The sequence below is a fragment of the Hordeum vulgare genome, chromosome 7H (assembly GCF_904849725.1).
Source record: "Hordeum vulgare subsp. vulgare chromosome 7H, MorexV3_pseudomolecules_assembly, whole genome shotgun sequence".
Lineage (NCBI taxonomy): Eukaryota > Viridiplantae > Streptophyta > Magnoliopsida > Poales > Poaceae > Hordeum > Hordeum vulgare.
This window is the reverse complement of record NC_058524.1, coordinates 422965134-422980021: the sequence shown is the minus strand read 5'-3', so window position 1 is coordinate 422980021 and position 14888 is coordinate 422965134. Positions and strand designations below refer to the sequence as shown.

At 43.7% G+C, this 14888-nt stretch overlaps 1 protein-coding gene across 1 annotated transcript; it reads right to left on the bottom strand.

The window, feature by feature from the left end:
• Positions 1 to 1110: 1110 nt before the first annotated feature.
• LOC123406978 (polyadenylate-binding protein-interacting protein 11-like) lies at positions 1111 to 9437 on the bottom strand. The gene is made up of 10 exons (XM_045099999.1): positions 8612 to 9437; positions 8376 to 8507; positions 4724 to 4768; positions 4577 to 4649; positions 4392 to 4504; positions 4221 to 4280; positions 4092 to 4139; positions 3569 to 3637; positions 1651 to 1712; positions 1111 to 1549 (listed from the first exon to the last, which is right to left on the bottom strand). Exons 1-10 carry the CDS (start codon positions 8924 to 8926, stop codon positions 1492 to 1494), a joined length of 975 nt encoding a protein of 324 aa, XP_044955934.1. The 5' UTR covers positions 8927 to 9437; the 3' UTR covers positions 1111 to 1491.
• Positions 9438 to 14888: the final 5451 nt, after the last annotated feature.

Here is a 14888-nt window from a genome sequence, read left to right as displayed (position 1 = left end):
CTTGCCCTGTCGCTAGAGTGGTATGGAGAACAGTGCGATGTATGCTTGGGACCAGTAATGGTCCTGATAATCTTTCGCAATTTTATGCTTGATGCTTTGCTTATCTACCTAATGGAGTTAGGTTTTATACTTGTGGTCTGGCGGCTATCTGTTGGGCATTGTGGAATTGCCGCAATCGCGCGACATTTGAAAAAAAGAAGCTGGGATCCCCTTTTGATGTCGTTTATTCTGCTTGTGGGTTCCTGACATATTGGGCAAGGCTGCTGACACGGGAAGACAAACTGGCGCTGGAGCGGGGGGCGAAGATGCTGAAGAGGAATGCGTCGAACATGCTGAGGATCTGTGCAGCCCCGGAGGAGGATTGTTGATGGACGTAGTTGATGTTACTTAGTTGTTTTGTTGGCCTCCCTGTGTGGAGTGATTTTAGGCGGTGACCTGTGTTGCTTTTGCTTACAGTTTCCCTAAAACTCTTTGGATGGTTTGTGTGTGATATGGGTGTTCTTGAGTTTTTGCTCTGCGATAGGCTGCTCGATGACGAGTGTCTATGTGCAGGTTTTCCAAGAATGCTCTGAACTTGCACCCCTTTTCTGGTTTCCTTTCTGACTTTGAACTTTGTATTTCCGTTGTGTGAGTAATGGAAAGGGGTTGCCCGATTAAAAAAAATGAATACGTGAAAACTCAAAACATTTTTTATTACAAATTTAATGACACAAGGATGACAACTTCCTTTCTGATGTTAAGCTTTATTTTATTTTTCGGATGACAACTTTAAGTATAAAAACGCCAGAGCCCAAACGTGTCACACGTGTGACGCTTATTGTTTGGAGAAAACACGTATTCAAAAGAAAATGTCAGAAGAAAATGGAAGTTTAAAAACGATACCAGAGTGGAACCAAACGCATCCTTAGTTTCTGTTCATTGGCTCCAGTTTCAGAAGTTTGTAAAAACATGCAATGTATACAGCGAGCAGATTTAGAGAGCAACCCAAGGATAATGCTGAACTGCTCGTGTGCAGACTGAATATGGGGAACAGCCCACAGTAGAAGAAAATTCCTTCATAAGGTATACCACGAAGAGCATAAGCATCAGCAAACAAAAATACCAGGGGCAGGACAGAATTAGCACAGCACAATGGCAAGTGCTCATCATTTTTCAGGTAAACGACTTGCTGCAACTTTCCAGTAAGTAGCAAACAAGACACGGCCAACAACTGAACAAAGACAAAAAGTACACGAGTTTTGCCTTGCTGCATCCAGGACAAGAGCAACAGGCCCGCTTCTAAGAAGCTCTATGTGCAAAAGGTAAACACCGACCAACCATTTCTAATTTTTCTTTCCCCCTCCTCCGCTCGAGTCTAGATACTTACTGCCGATACAATAAAAAGACACTCGAGCGGATAACTTAGAAGAAAAGACATATCTTAATTTCTCTTTCACATATGTCGATCTCTATATATAAGCAGTGCCATTGGCACCTCCTGTACCTACAACTCTAGTTCATCATTGGCCGAGGAGCACGGGGACGAACGGGAGTCTTAGATGGACTCACCCTGAAATATCAACAAGGGAACACATCAATTCCAAAACTAAATAGGCCTTTATTCACGGTTGGATCAACAAACAAAGTTGAATCCAAGACCATGTTTTTTACCTTATTGGCAGGGAACCCAGTATAACACCACTGCAGTTGAGAGCAGCTGTAGCACTTTCAGCCTGAAAATTAAGAAATAAATGAACCTCCAGGCTGAACTTAGTTGTGAAATGAAAATTACCACCACTGCTACTCTGCCACAGAGGACTAGACAAGGACATCGGCTGTTACAACAGGGAAGAAGTTGCATACACACATGAACTTCATTTCCCAAAATACCCTGCGTCAAAAGGCCCCAAAATCCAAGAAAATGTATCGAACAGAGCCATTTTTACAGCACATGTATAGCGATTAGAGAATACCCTGAACAACAAACATTGCTGACTAAGATCAAGTTAATGCACTCAGCATGAGGACAACAAGCAACAGTAGATCTTGCTAACTAATAACTTCTCAATAGAGAGAGTACTTGGGACCACTTCAGGTTCAAAGACATGATCTTCAGACAGCCACCTAAACTGACATGCAATGCTAGACATCAGGACATCAGATCATAACTCGTAACATAATACCAAACTACCAAGGTTGTGAGTTTCATAAAGCAAGTAATGTTTTGTTAGGTTAATCTCTCCCACAAGGGGATTGGAGAGGATTGGAGGGGATTGAGGTGGATTTTGACTTGTAGGGGATTTAATCCCTTTCAATCCCCTCCAACAACAACAACAACAACCAAGCCTTTCAGTCCCAAACAAGTTGGGGTAGGCTAGAGTTGAAACCCATAAGATCTCGAAACCAAGTCATGGCTCTGGAACGTGGATAGCTAACTTCCACGCACCCCTGTCCATGGCTAAGTCTTTGTCGATATTCCAAACCTTCAGGTCTCTCTTAACGGACTCCTCCCATGTCAAGTTTGGTCTACCACGACCCCTCTTAACATTCTCAGCACGCTTTATCCGTCCGCTATGTACCGGCGCTTCCGATGGCCTCCGTTGAATATGTCCAAACCATCTGAGACGATGCTGGACCAGCTTCTTTCAATCCCCTCCAAACCCCATCAAATTTCAAGGAACCAAACAAGCCCTCAGGAAAGACTAATACATTTTAAACAAATGGAGAACAGCCACATGTAAACACTCCTTACAGAAATCTAATGCACCCCAATCAAACGATAGTTTTCCTTTAGGCCTTGTTTGGTTACTAGGGAATCAATCCCCTAGTGGAATTGATCCACACATAGATTAGGTTGAGCCCCTTCCTGTCACCAATCGCTGTCACTACTTCCATCGCTTGTAGTGGATTTGCTCCACGAGTCAGGGGCGATTTCTTTTTACCCCATGGATTGGAGTGGGTCGTGATGGATGGAGCCGTAGAAAATCCACGTCTGGGCTAAAGCAAATGACTGTTTGGGCCTCCCTTCGGAACTGTTCCATGTCTGGCCTAAAACACATGTATTAGGATGAAAACCCATCTAATACACGTGGATCATGCTCAAACCAAACAAGGCCTAAGCATGACTATTTCCCAGCTGTTCTCTGGCTAACTGTTTATCCATCAGACTAAAGCTAACAAGGACATAAGGCCAGTTCACACCAACTTCTGGCGTTAGTGGTTTGGGAAATTAAGGCTGAAACCCTACCTGACTCAATACGACAACTGGCCAGAAATCAAATCTGGTGGTACATGTTTTCTACTCCCTCCGTAAAGAAATATAAGAGCATTTAGACCACTAAAGTAATGATTTAAACACTCTTATATTTCTTTATGGAGGGAGTACTATGTGAACAATACAGGAAACCATGATTCAAGCAAACATATGTGAGGCTATGGATGTTCATGATATGATTTCCTGGCAAAGCACTTAGCATTATAGGATTCAACCTTCTCACACATGAGCAGTAGGCAGTAACACTAGAAATACAATAAGAAGGCAATATATTGTGGTGATTTGGAAAAATACGAAATGGGCAAGTCATCTAACCATAACAAACTCCACAAAGGCAATGCGAGTATTATGCTGGTAGTCCCCAAGCAACCTCAGGCGATAGACCTGTCAGGGAGATATTGCAATGAGTGAATGAACATGTCCCCTTGAACTGCATTTTGATTGCAGCACAGTATATATGGCATAAATAAATTATACTCCCTCCGTTCCTAAATATAAGTCTTTCTAGAGGTTTTACTAATGGACTACATACGGATGTATATAGACATACTTTAGATATAGATTCACTCATTTTGCTCCGTATGTAGACACCTAGTAAAATATCTTAAAAGACTTATACTCCCTCCGTTCCATAATATAAGTCTTTTTAGAGATTTCACTAGAGGACTACATACGGATGTATATAGACATAATTTAAAGTGTAGATTCATTCATTTTGCTTCCTATGTAGTCTTTTAGTGAAATCGCTTAAAAGACTTATATTTAGGAACGGAGGGAGTATTTAGGTACGGAGGGAGTACTAGAAAGGAAAGGAAGTTTGAAGTGACAAGTCACCAACCTCTCCACATATTGACTCGAAGAACAGTTTCACATCTGCCTGGGAGACCTGCACCAGGTGCATCAAATAAAATAGTAACATCGGTGTAAATAGTATAGAGATACAGAGTGCAACGGTAGGCTAGCAAACCTTCTTGTCGATGTTTGTGCAGTAGATGGTCCTTGCACACATCTCACGCTCATCATCAGACTGAAGGTAAAGACAAGGCACTTTTTAGCCATCAGGTGTACATCCATATAGATAAGTACATATGAACAGCAATACTTAAACAAATATGTGGATTCCAAAACTGTAGCTTACCCTGGGCAGGAACGTTGGATTGACTGGTGCAATTGCTGTTTTTGATGGCAGAACCCTCACAGGATAATATCCAAGCACAGTTCCTGACAGAGTTAGAGCAGCCCTTGCACCCTCTGCAATAGTACAGTATTTTAATCAATAGACAAATTGACCTAGGCATGCTCAATTATCATTCAACCACTTACCCTCATCAGTAAACTCTATAAAAGCAAAACGAAGAACTGAATTTGGATCCCCACACATGCGGCAGTCCACAACCTTCACAAAAAGAAATTGGATTATTCAGTGCTCTCAAAAAGTAAATGTAAACAAAAAATAAAAAATAAGTGTACCTGCCCTACGTTGATAAATAGTGCTGCCAGTTGCTCCTCGGTGACCTAAATGCAAGGAAACATATAACGAATTAGCGTACTATAACTGCAGGTGTGCAACTGGAGGATATAAGACGTGAAAAAAGGCGGACACAAGGTAAAAGTGATAAATAATTTTATTTTTTTGAAACAGAGGCAAAGATTGCCTCATCTATTAAATAAGCGGAAGAGAATTGCCCAGTTAATCACGGAAAACCGGGCAAAAACCGGTACAACAGTGATAAATAATGAACTGCAAAGGCAACACAAAAAAACTCAACAAACTCCACAAGTTAGGTGTAGAAGAAATTTTATCAAATATACAAAGGGTCACAGCATCCAAGTGACAAACAAATAAGTGAATAACTAACTGTGAAGTGTCCAATATACAAAATTAAATCTATCACCTACCAACATTACAGAGTACACGAGGAAAGATAGATGAAGGAAATTATAAAAAAAACACCATAAGGGAATAAACATCAGAGGATCGAGTGCAGACATTTAGAGGTTTTCGAAAGAAAAAACTCTTTCCCGTGGATATATATGGATTTGTTCTACATGCCTGTAAAAATTCATGAAATAATACTACCTCTGTTCCAAAATATAAGACGTTTAAGCCTGCCAAAGCGTCTTATATTTTGGAACAGAGGTAGTACATTAATCTGTAGGCTACACAAAAAAAAGAAAATTTTGTGGCTCCAAAAAAGCAAAAGGTTACTCTATTTTGATCTATACATTTCTCCCTTTTGTGTACACCATAGCTGAGAAGATATTGATAAAATTTATGCATACATGCTCACATCTATATGTACATGTATAACTCCATTGGAACGTTTTGAGGATCCAAGAAACTATTTTTCTTTTCTTAAAAGAGCTCAGCGTAGGGTATGTAATCAAAGGATAAGTGCTCTCAATTCTCAAAGAGTCAAAGCACTCTTTTAAGGCTGTGTTTGGCATTGCGGTGGATTATCATAATCCTGTTTGGCTCACCTGCTTCAAATTATTTTTGTGTCTCTCTAACCCACTTTTGCATATTTTTCTGGCTAATTTCCAACAGCAGATTATAAAGGAAGCAAGCACAACACAGTTTGGCAGCCACAAACTGAGCCTAACTCACCTCATTCCCATAGCACTCCCAAAAATGAGCTTGCTAAAATACCACTTAATAGTTGCAACATTATGATCCGTCCAGTACTCGATGAAAATACACGTCACACATGTTAACACCCTACCAAAACCACTCATTTATTCAACAGAAAATGCAGGTGATGAATCAGAATTGAACTATCAGATAAACCCTCTGGTGGACTACAAATTTCTTCTCCTTCTCGAAGTTCCTGTATACAATTAATTTTATTTTATTTCATATGCCATTCCATATCTCACTATTAGGCCTGAAGGATCTTCGTGGAGCAGCCAAGCAGGCGCTGCCTCCAAACAGTAGCAATCTGCTAATGCACGAGGATTTCTGGAGATGTTTGAACTTTTATGAAATTGGAATATCTCTGCAGAACTGCAGCCAAAAGTTCACTGGTTGGCATGTACAGAGGTACTCCCTCTGTAAGCTAATATAAGAGTGTTTAGATCACTATTTTAGTGATCTAAACGCTCTTATATTAGTTTACGGGGGGAGTAGAAAGTTCACTATAGTGATCTAAACGCTCTTATATTAGTTTACGGAGGGAGTAGAAAGTTCACTATTACACAAGGCAAAACCAGTGAACATGTCCAGTACATGTCTAACATGAAAAAACATGAACACGGCTATTACGAGGTAGAACTGTCTGAACAAAGAAAGAAAAAGGTGCATTTGCCAAATGACATAGCTTGACCCAAAAATATAACCACCATTATGAGAATATACAGCCAGTGAACTCTTCAGTGCATAACATATGCACACTACTACTACAATTACAAGGTAGTCCCCTCTGATCCATATTAATTGCCGCTGATTTAGTACTCCCTAAACCAGCGACAAGTAATATGGATCGGAGGGAGTACTAAATCAGCGACAATTAATATAGATCGGAGGGAGTAGAAAATTATATGTAAACACTAAAGTTACAAGATACAAGGTGCGTCTTTTCATTGTGGAACAGAGCCACAGAGGCAGGCGAAAAAGTAAAGATGGTGTGCCTCTTACTTCACAAACAGCATGCATGTCTCTTACAAACGTGGCAACCGTATTGTTCTAGAGAATACCTCTTCTAGAAAAGGTTTCCAAATCCTGGAAAGGATACATATATCTAACTGGCATTGATCAACATGCACTAGAACAACCGAGCTCACAAGTAAAACGTATCGGCCACCTAGAAGCTTAAATCTTTCATAGTGCAAATCACAATCAAGTGTGTACATGTTGCATTTCAACATGTAAATATGAGAAGCATCATGATAAGCTATGATCTTAAGCATAGATGTAAACAAGATTAAGACTCATTTGAGGAAGAAATTAAAATAGCATACCAGAACCCAAAAGATAAAGAATACCAACGTGGCCTAATAAGTCAACAAGCATACACAAGGCATCTATCAAATACATCAAAGTAACTTTGCATGCCCATTATTGAGATTCATTAAAGCTGGTCCCATCTGTGTTCCACCAGACAATAAATCTGCATGTATCCACTCTCAAATCTAGCGTTCTTGGACGAATACAGGAAAAACTTTGTACCAAGCAGTCTATAATAGGTCATGGTTTGAATTGTTACTGTTCCTTCCTATGATCACTCCATCAAAGGAACATTAAAGCAAGTATCTTCCTAAACAGAAAGGAATACACTGCCTACTAGATAACTGCTACTACAAGGAACATGAAAGCGTGGCCCATAACGAACAAACTACCTGACTACTAAGAAAAAGGAACAGACTGCCTACTAAATGAACTGCTAAAGGAGCTCGAAAGCAGGGCTCATAAATAAGATACTTCCAGGATGTACTGCATAGCCATAGACTAATCCAACAAAAGAAAAAAAATGACGCTGATCCAACAAAAAATTTAATAACAAACCGATACAGATGGTGCATGCATCAAAACAGCCAGACATGCCACAAATAGTCAATAGAGGTGCATACCATATAAAGAAATCAGGAGAACAACCACCCAGAATCGGATAAGAACACAGTAGATGAGTACAGGTTAGCTGCACGTCGCCCAAGCATATAAATGGCAAAATAGCCATGCGACTTTCTAGACTCCATACAAAAGTAATGACCAAGAACTGCAAAACTTACTACAGTGAGAAGTGGCATCCAAATCTATCCAAACAACAAAAGGATGATCAAAAGGAGCAACCGCTGGCGTATCCAGTATCCACCTGCTCTCAGCCCCATCCCATCTTGATGTTACGATGATCTCAATCCTGCTAACGTTTTTTTTGCCATCTGAACAGCACGTGCCCGACAGAAGTCACACAAGGCGAAATCTAGCTGAGCGGCGAGCGATCATGATAACCGGCAGTGATAGGAACGTATAAAAATGACATCAAACCAATCAACAGGTGAACAAACTCTTTGCGGTTGCGGAGGTAACGTGAACGGATTTATCACAGTCTGGGAAGGGACGGTCGAGCAAGGCTCGTCGCAGGCAGAATCAACAAAGGAAGGTGCGGGCATGGATCCGTGGGCTGACCTGATGATCGATGTCGGAGACGTAGACCGTACGGCGGATCACCTCGTCGCGCTGCGCCTGGCTGGTGCGGCTGTTGATCCGCCGCTTGCCGCCGTGGGGGTAGCCGCCGCCGTACCCTCCACCAAACTTCTTCTGCGCGCAGGAAGGAGCAGATCAGACGAGCACCGGCGACAGGAACAGAGGAGCCGAACCCCTCGATCGAAAAAGTAAACACAAGGACTATCGTCCCTCCTTACCCTGCCGCGGCCGTCGGCGGCGGGGAAGCCGACGACCCCACGGTGGCCCGGCGAGGCGACCGGCGCGAAGCCGGCGGCGGGGGGGCCGTTGGGGTAGTACCCGGCGTAGGGGGGCGGCGGCATGGGGTGCGCGGCGAGCGAGGGCGGGACGAACTCCTCCGCCATGGGGTTGAGCTTGGAGAGGAGCTCCTCCAGATCCCGCATCTCGCGCTCCCCCGCGTCGCCGCCCTCCTCCGAGGCGCGGTATGGCGCGGCGGCGTGGTCGGCGGCAGCCGCGGGGGCGACGTGGTCGGCGGAGGTCTCGACTACGGCCATCCCGAACGGAACGAAGAATCTGCTGCCGGAGAGGGAGGGAGGGGGGTGAGGTTCTGGAAGGTTCGGTGCGGGGATGGTGGGGGGGGGTTATATATAGGCCCGGTGCGGTGCGGAAGAGCGGATCGATCCCCGGAGTCGGATCGGAGGTGAGGGGGACAGCCAACCGCGGGCGAGGGTGGTTGGTCGTTGCGGCGGGCTAGGAGAGGGAGAGCATGGGGATCGGGGGTGGGGAGGGGACAGCAGCTGCTGCAGCCGACCGGCGCAGGGGGGGAGAGCAGGGGAGGCCGGCAGGGGAGGGAGGGAGGAGGTGCCTCTCTCTCTCTCTCTCTCTTGTTTCTCTCTCCTGGTTGTTACTGGTATCGTGCTGCCTCTTTCTCTCTCTTGCTGCCTCCTTTCCGCTTTGCCTTTTTGGGAGGAGAGGGAAAGTGAGGGGGGGGGGAGGGGGGGGGAGAGGACTTGGCTGCTCCGGTACGGCGAGGCTTGAGGCTGAGGCGAGCCGCCCGCCCGCCTGCTGCCTCCTTTTCCTTTTGTTCCCTTCTCTCTCCTCCCCCCGTATTGCCCGCCCGCTGGGCTGCGATTTTGCGGGAAACACCTCGTCGTGCTGGGGAATTTCGGCGGGGTTGGAAGCAAAGGACAACGTCATTTTGTTTTAATATAAATACTCTCTTCGTCTCAAAATAAATATGTCAACTTTGTACTAGCTCTAGTACAAAATTGTACTAAGCTTGAGACACTTATTTTGGAACAGAGGGAGTAATAAGAAACGTCAATCTTTATTTCAGAGTTGCTAATTCACAGTCGGATGGAAAAACCACCACCACAGTCGTCGCCGGTATACCGCTTTTCTGGATTCCATCGTTTTTGAAATTCTTTTACCAAAATGACCACTTATCGAGTCAAATTGTCAGAAAAATCATATTTCAGTTGAATTGCGTGAAAGGATCACCTTCATCGTGTCAGCACATGGCAGATGCCGCCGCGCGATGAGGCGGTGCCGCCAACCAACCACGCGGCGTCCCGTGAGTAACGGGATTCCCCGCCCAACCGTGAGCAGTCACGGAACAGGGTCGGGCGGGTGGGTCGTGCCGCCATGCCGAGAGGTGGACACTATTGTTGCGCGCGAGGTGACGGCACTGTTGTTGACACTGATTGTTGTGTAGAGGAGCCTATAAAATGAGGCATTGAGCTTCTCTTCATCCTTCTTCAAGCACCCATGAAATCGTTACTATGCTTAGATGTTACACTCTTATTTATTATGAGTTTGGCTTATTTGGATTAAAGCATTAGGTCTAGAAAAATGAAGAATGCAAGTTTGCCCCCGGAATGGCACACATGCGGTGTTGGTGTGATGATCTTTACAAGGTGAAGGAGATGATGAACTTTTCTGATTTGTTGGGCATGAAGTTTTTCATGTGCGTCAATTATGAAAAGATCCACCCGTAACTATTTCTCCAGACGACATGTCTTCAGTATGCTTTGACCATCATGAGTAGACATATTGTTGGTGTTCTTCTTGATTTCTTTATTAGTAATCTTATTTGTGTTGTTGTCTCCTCCACCTTTGTGCAAGTACTATCCTTGGATTGATACGGAGATGACAGCTTGGACAGTGACTGAAGTTCGTGAAAAAAGTTGTCGTGCATGGGATACTTTATACGCGGAAGAGCGACAAAAAGGCGGCAGTAGAGGAGAAAGCAAAGTAAAAAAAGAGAGTTGAAAGAATACTATGCCGAGCAAAACCGTTTCTTTCAGGTTTACTGGAAAAAAACGGGAAGAGAGATGTCACATGAAGAAGCGGGAACAACGTCAAAAGGAGACTTGTGAGGCACAGAGACACAGATAGAAAGAAAGGGCTTATGAGGCCAAGGGAGCAGAAGAAGCACGTGATGGGAAAGGAATATATTCACGCTGGACTCGGTAGGTTTCTGTGCTAGTATCTTAAAATTTACAATCGGTTGTATCTTTATTTCAATAGTTTAATGTAGCTTTATGTCAATAGTTCAATGTGTCTTAATTTCAGTTGTACCCTATTGTAATGGAAAAAATTGTAGCTTTGACATAAAATGTGAGATCATAGAGAATAGATGATGCCCCAACACGTTGTTGCGGGAAACTTGCTAAAAGAATGCATGAAAGTTGATAAATAAAATAAAACTAATGGGAAGAGAATGTAATCTTAAAAATAAAAAAATAAGACATGTATAGAAAGAGAGAAAAATGATTGCAGTTCAAAGATTGTCATTTTTAACAAACATGTGAATGTTAACTACATAGGTATGGTGCAAGCGATCAACACATATATTGGCAGTACGAAATCTAATGCAAAAAATAACTTTATGAGTAACATGCAAGAATTGATGATGTGATGTTTGCATGCATAGACTAATAAATAAAACAATGTAATTTATGACTTGCATGCATAGCTTGCTAAGTGGTATACCTCCATGTCTAGAAAAATAGCTAGTAGGTGGTAGCTATTTAGAAATAGAAGGTTAATTTCCCCCTTTTTTATTTCTGCCAACCCATTTCTCGTCCTATTCTCCCGCCAAATTTCTTTGCGCCCTTTTCGCCCGCCAAATTTCTTGTCGCCCTTTTCTCCAGCCAAATTTATTCTCGTATGTTTTCTCCCACCAATATTTCCCTACCATTTTTTTGCCTTTTGCCCGCCATTTTTTCCTACCCTTTTTCTCGGTATTTTGTTTCCCGCCTTTTCTCTTGCCTTGGCAACTCTATAAAACCACTCCCCCCTTGCATGTTGTGTTCTTCATCTTTCCATTGCCATTTATCTAGCCATGTCCGATACCAACTCTATAAGACCTGCCCGGAGTGTAGCATCAGCTAGGGGTGGCGCTAGCTCAAAGAAAGTGAGCATATATGATGATGACTTTATGCCAAGCAAACAAGCTCGGAAAAGATCTGAGGGTCGAGTTGCATCGGGGAAGGGTGACACTAACTCTAAGCACATGACGAGCGATGGTGACGAGAACTTTATGCCGAGAAAGAGCTTAGAATAAATCCAAGGGTTATGCAAGCTCGAAGAGTAGTAAGTTAGGTAAGAATGTTGCGCCATAAAAAGGCAGCGGTGCATATTACGATTCCGCTGATGCTTTTATGCCAGAGAAACTAGTTCAAGCTAACATTTGGATGCAATCGTGAAGACCTCTCGAATCCCCATGTTAGTGAGAATAGTGATGATGACTTCATGTAGTGTCCGTATGGCGATGCACAAGCATTGTGTTATATCTTTATTTGAGATGTACTACTTTGATTTTATAATTTTGATGTGGGTTTATATCCTCATACATAATCGTCTCTTGGGTGCATCGAAAAGTTTGAAACTATCATAGATAGATAGAATAGGTCGCCCACATAGATATGTTGGAAATATGCCCTACGGGTAATAATAAAGTGGCTATTATTATATCTCCTTGTCCATGATAATTGTTTATTATCCATGCTATAATTGTATTGATCGGAAAATCAAATACATGTGTGGATACATAGATAACAAAGTGTCCCTAGTAAGCCTCTACTGGACTAGCTCGTCGATCAAATATGGCTAAGGTTTCCTAGCCATAGACATGTGTTGTCATTTGATAACGGGATCACATCATTAGGAGAATGATCTGATGGACAAGACCCAAACCGTAAGCATAGTATTTAATCGTATCAAGTTTACTGCTACTGCTTTGTGCATGTCAATGTATTTGTTCGTGTGACCATGAGATCATGCAACTCCCTAACACCGAAGGAATGCCTTGTGTGTATCAAACGTCACAACATAACTGGGTAATTATAAAGGTGCTCTACAGGTATCTTCGACGGTGTCTGTTGAGTTGGCATGGATCAAGACTGGAATTTGTCGCTCCATGTGACGAAGAGGTATCTCAGTGCCCACTCGGTAATCCAACATCACGATAAGCTTGCAAGCAATGTGACTAAGGAGTTAGTCATCGGATCTTGTATTATGGAACGAGTAAAGACTTGTCGGAAACAAGATTGAACGAGATATGGAGATACCGACGATCGAATCTCGGTCAAGTAATATATTGATGGCAAAAGGGAACTGCATACGGGATTAGTTGAATCCTTGAAATCATGGTTCGACCGATAAAGATCTCCGTAGAATATGTAGGAACCAACGTGGACATCCAGGTCCTGCTATTGGTTATTGACCGTAGAGGTGTCTCCATCATGTCTGCATAGTTCTCGAACCCGCGGGGTCTACACACTTTACTTTCGATGACGATCTAGTATAGTTGAGTTATTGTGTTGGTGAATGAAGGTTATTCAGAGTCCCAGATGAGATCCCGGACATTATGAGGAGCTTCAGGATGGTCCGGAGGTAAAGACTGATATATGGGAAGATGGTATTCGAGTTTTCGAAGAGTTTCAAAAGGTTATCGGTTTTGTGACGGATGTTCTGGAAGAGTTCCGGGGGGCCACCAGGAGGGCCCGCCTATACCGAAGGGCCCCATGGGCTATGAGAGGTGGCGCACCAGCCCCTGGTGGGCTTGCCGCCACTCCCACCTAAGGCCCATGCGGCCAAGGAGGAGGGCTGGCCCAGAAGTGGTCGTCGCCCCTCCTTCCTTGGGGGCCAAGTCCCCTGGTGGCCGCCGCCCCACCCTGGGGGAAAACCTAGGGCGTCGTCCTCCTCCACCCTCCCTCCTATATATACTAGAGGAGAGGGAGGGCAGCCTCCCCAGAAACATCTGCGACGCTGCCCTTCTCTCTCTCTTGTAGTTCCTCTCTCCCGTTCTTCCGCGACAACGCTTGGCGAAGTACTACCGAGTCAGCTCCACCACCACCGCCACCACGATGGCGTGCTACCGGGAACTCAAGCTACTTATTCACCATCGCTCGCTGGATCGAGGAGGTAAAGGCGGTCATCGAGCTATGTGTGTGTTGAACGCAGAGTTGTCGTCTGTTCGGCACTTGATCGGGATGTCCGTGATTGGGTCGCGGGACGGATCGTGATTGGACCGCGAAGACGTTCGACTACATCGACCGCGTTTCTCAACGCTTCCGCTTAGCGATTTACATGGGTATGTAGATGCACTTCCCCTCTCGTAGTTGTTGATCTTCATAGAATGATATTGGTGAGCATAGGAAAGTTTTTGTTTCCCATGAGACGTTCCCCAACAGTGGCATCATGAGCTAGGTCTATGCGTAGATAACATGCACGAGCAGGACACAAAGTGTTTGTGGGCATTGATGTGCAGATTTTTTACTTCCTTAGTCTTATTTTTATTCGGCGGTATTGTGGGATGAAGTGGCCCGGACCAACCTTACTCGTCCGCGTACAAGAGACCGGTTCCAAGGACTCACATGCAACTTGTTGCACAAAGATGGTTGACGGGTGGTTGTCTCTCCTACTTTAGTTGAATCGGATTCGACAAAGGCGGTCCTTGTAGAAAGTTAAATAGCAACTTGAATATCACCGTTGTGGCTTTGTGTAGGTAAGAATGGTTTTTGATAGTCACCCATAACAGCAACGTAAAACATGCAACAACAAAGTATAGGACGTCTAACTTGTTTTTGCAGGGTATGTTGTGATATGATATGGCCAAGGACATGATGAGATATATGTGATGTATGAGATAATCATGTTTTGTACAGATTATCATGACTTGCATGTCGATGAGTACGGCAACCCGCATGAGCCATAGGGTTGTCTTTAATTATTTGTGCCTTTTTGCTTTACTTGATCGCTACGAGTTAGAAATAGTGGTAGAAGCATAGTTGGCGCGACAACCCCAGTGGCGACACGATGTTGGAGATCATGGTGTCATGCCAGTGACGATGGAGATCATATCGGTGCTTTGGAGATGGAGATCAAAAGCACAAGATGATGATGGTCATATCATGTCACTATTATGATTTGCATGTGATGTTAATCCTTTTATGCATATTATTTTTCTTAGGACGAGGTAGAATTATAAGATGACCCCTCACTAAAATT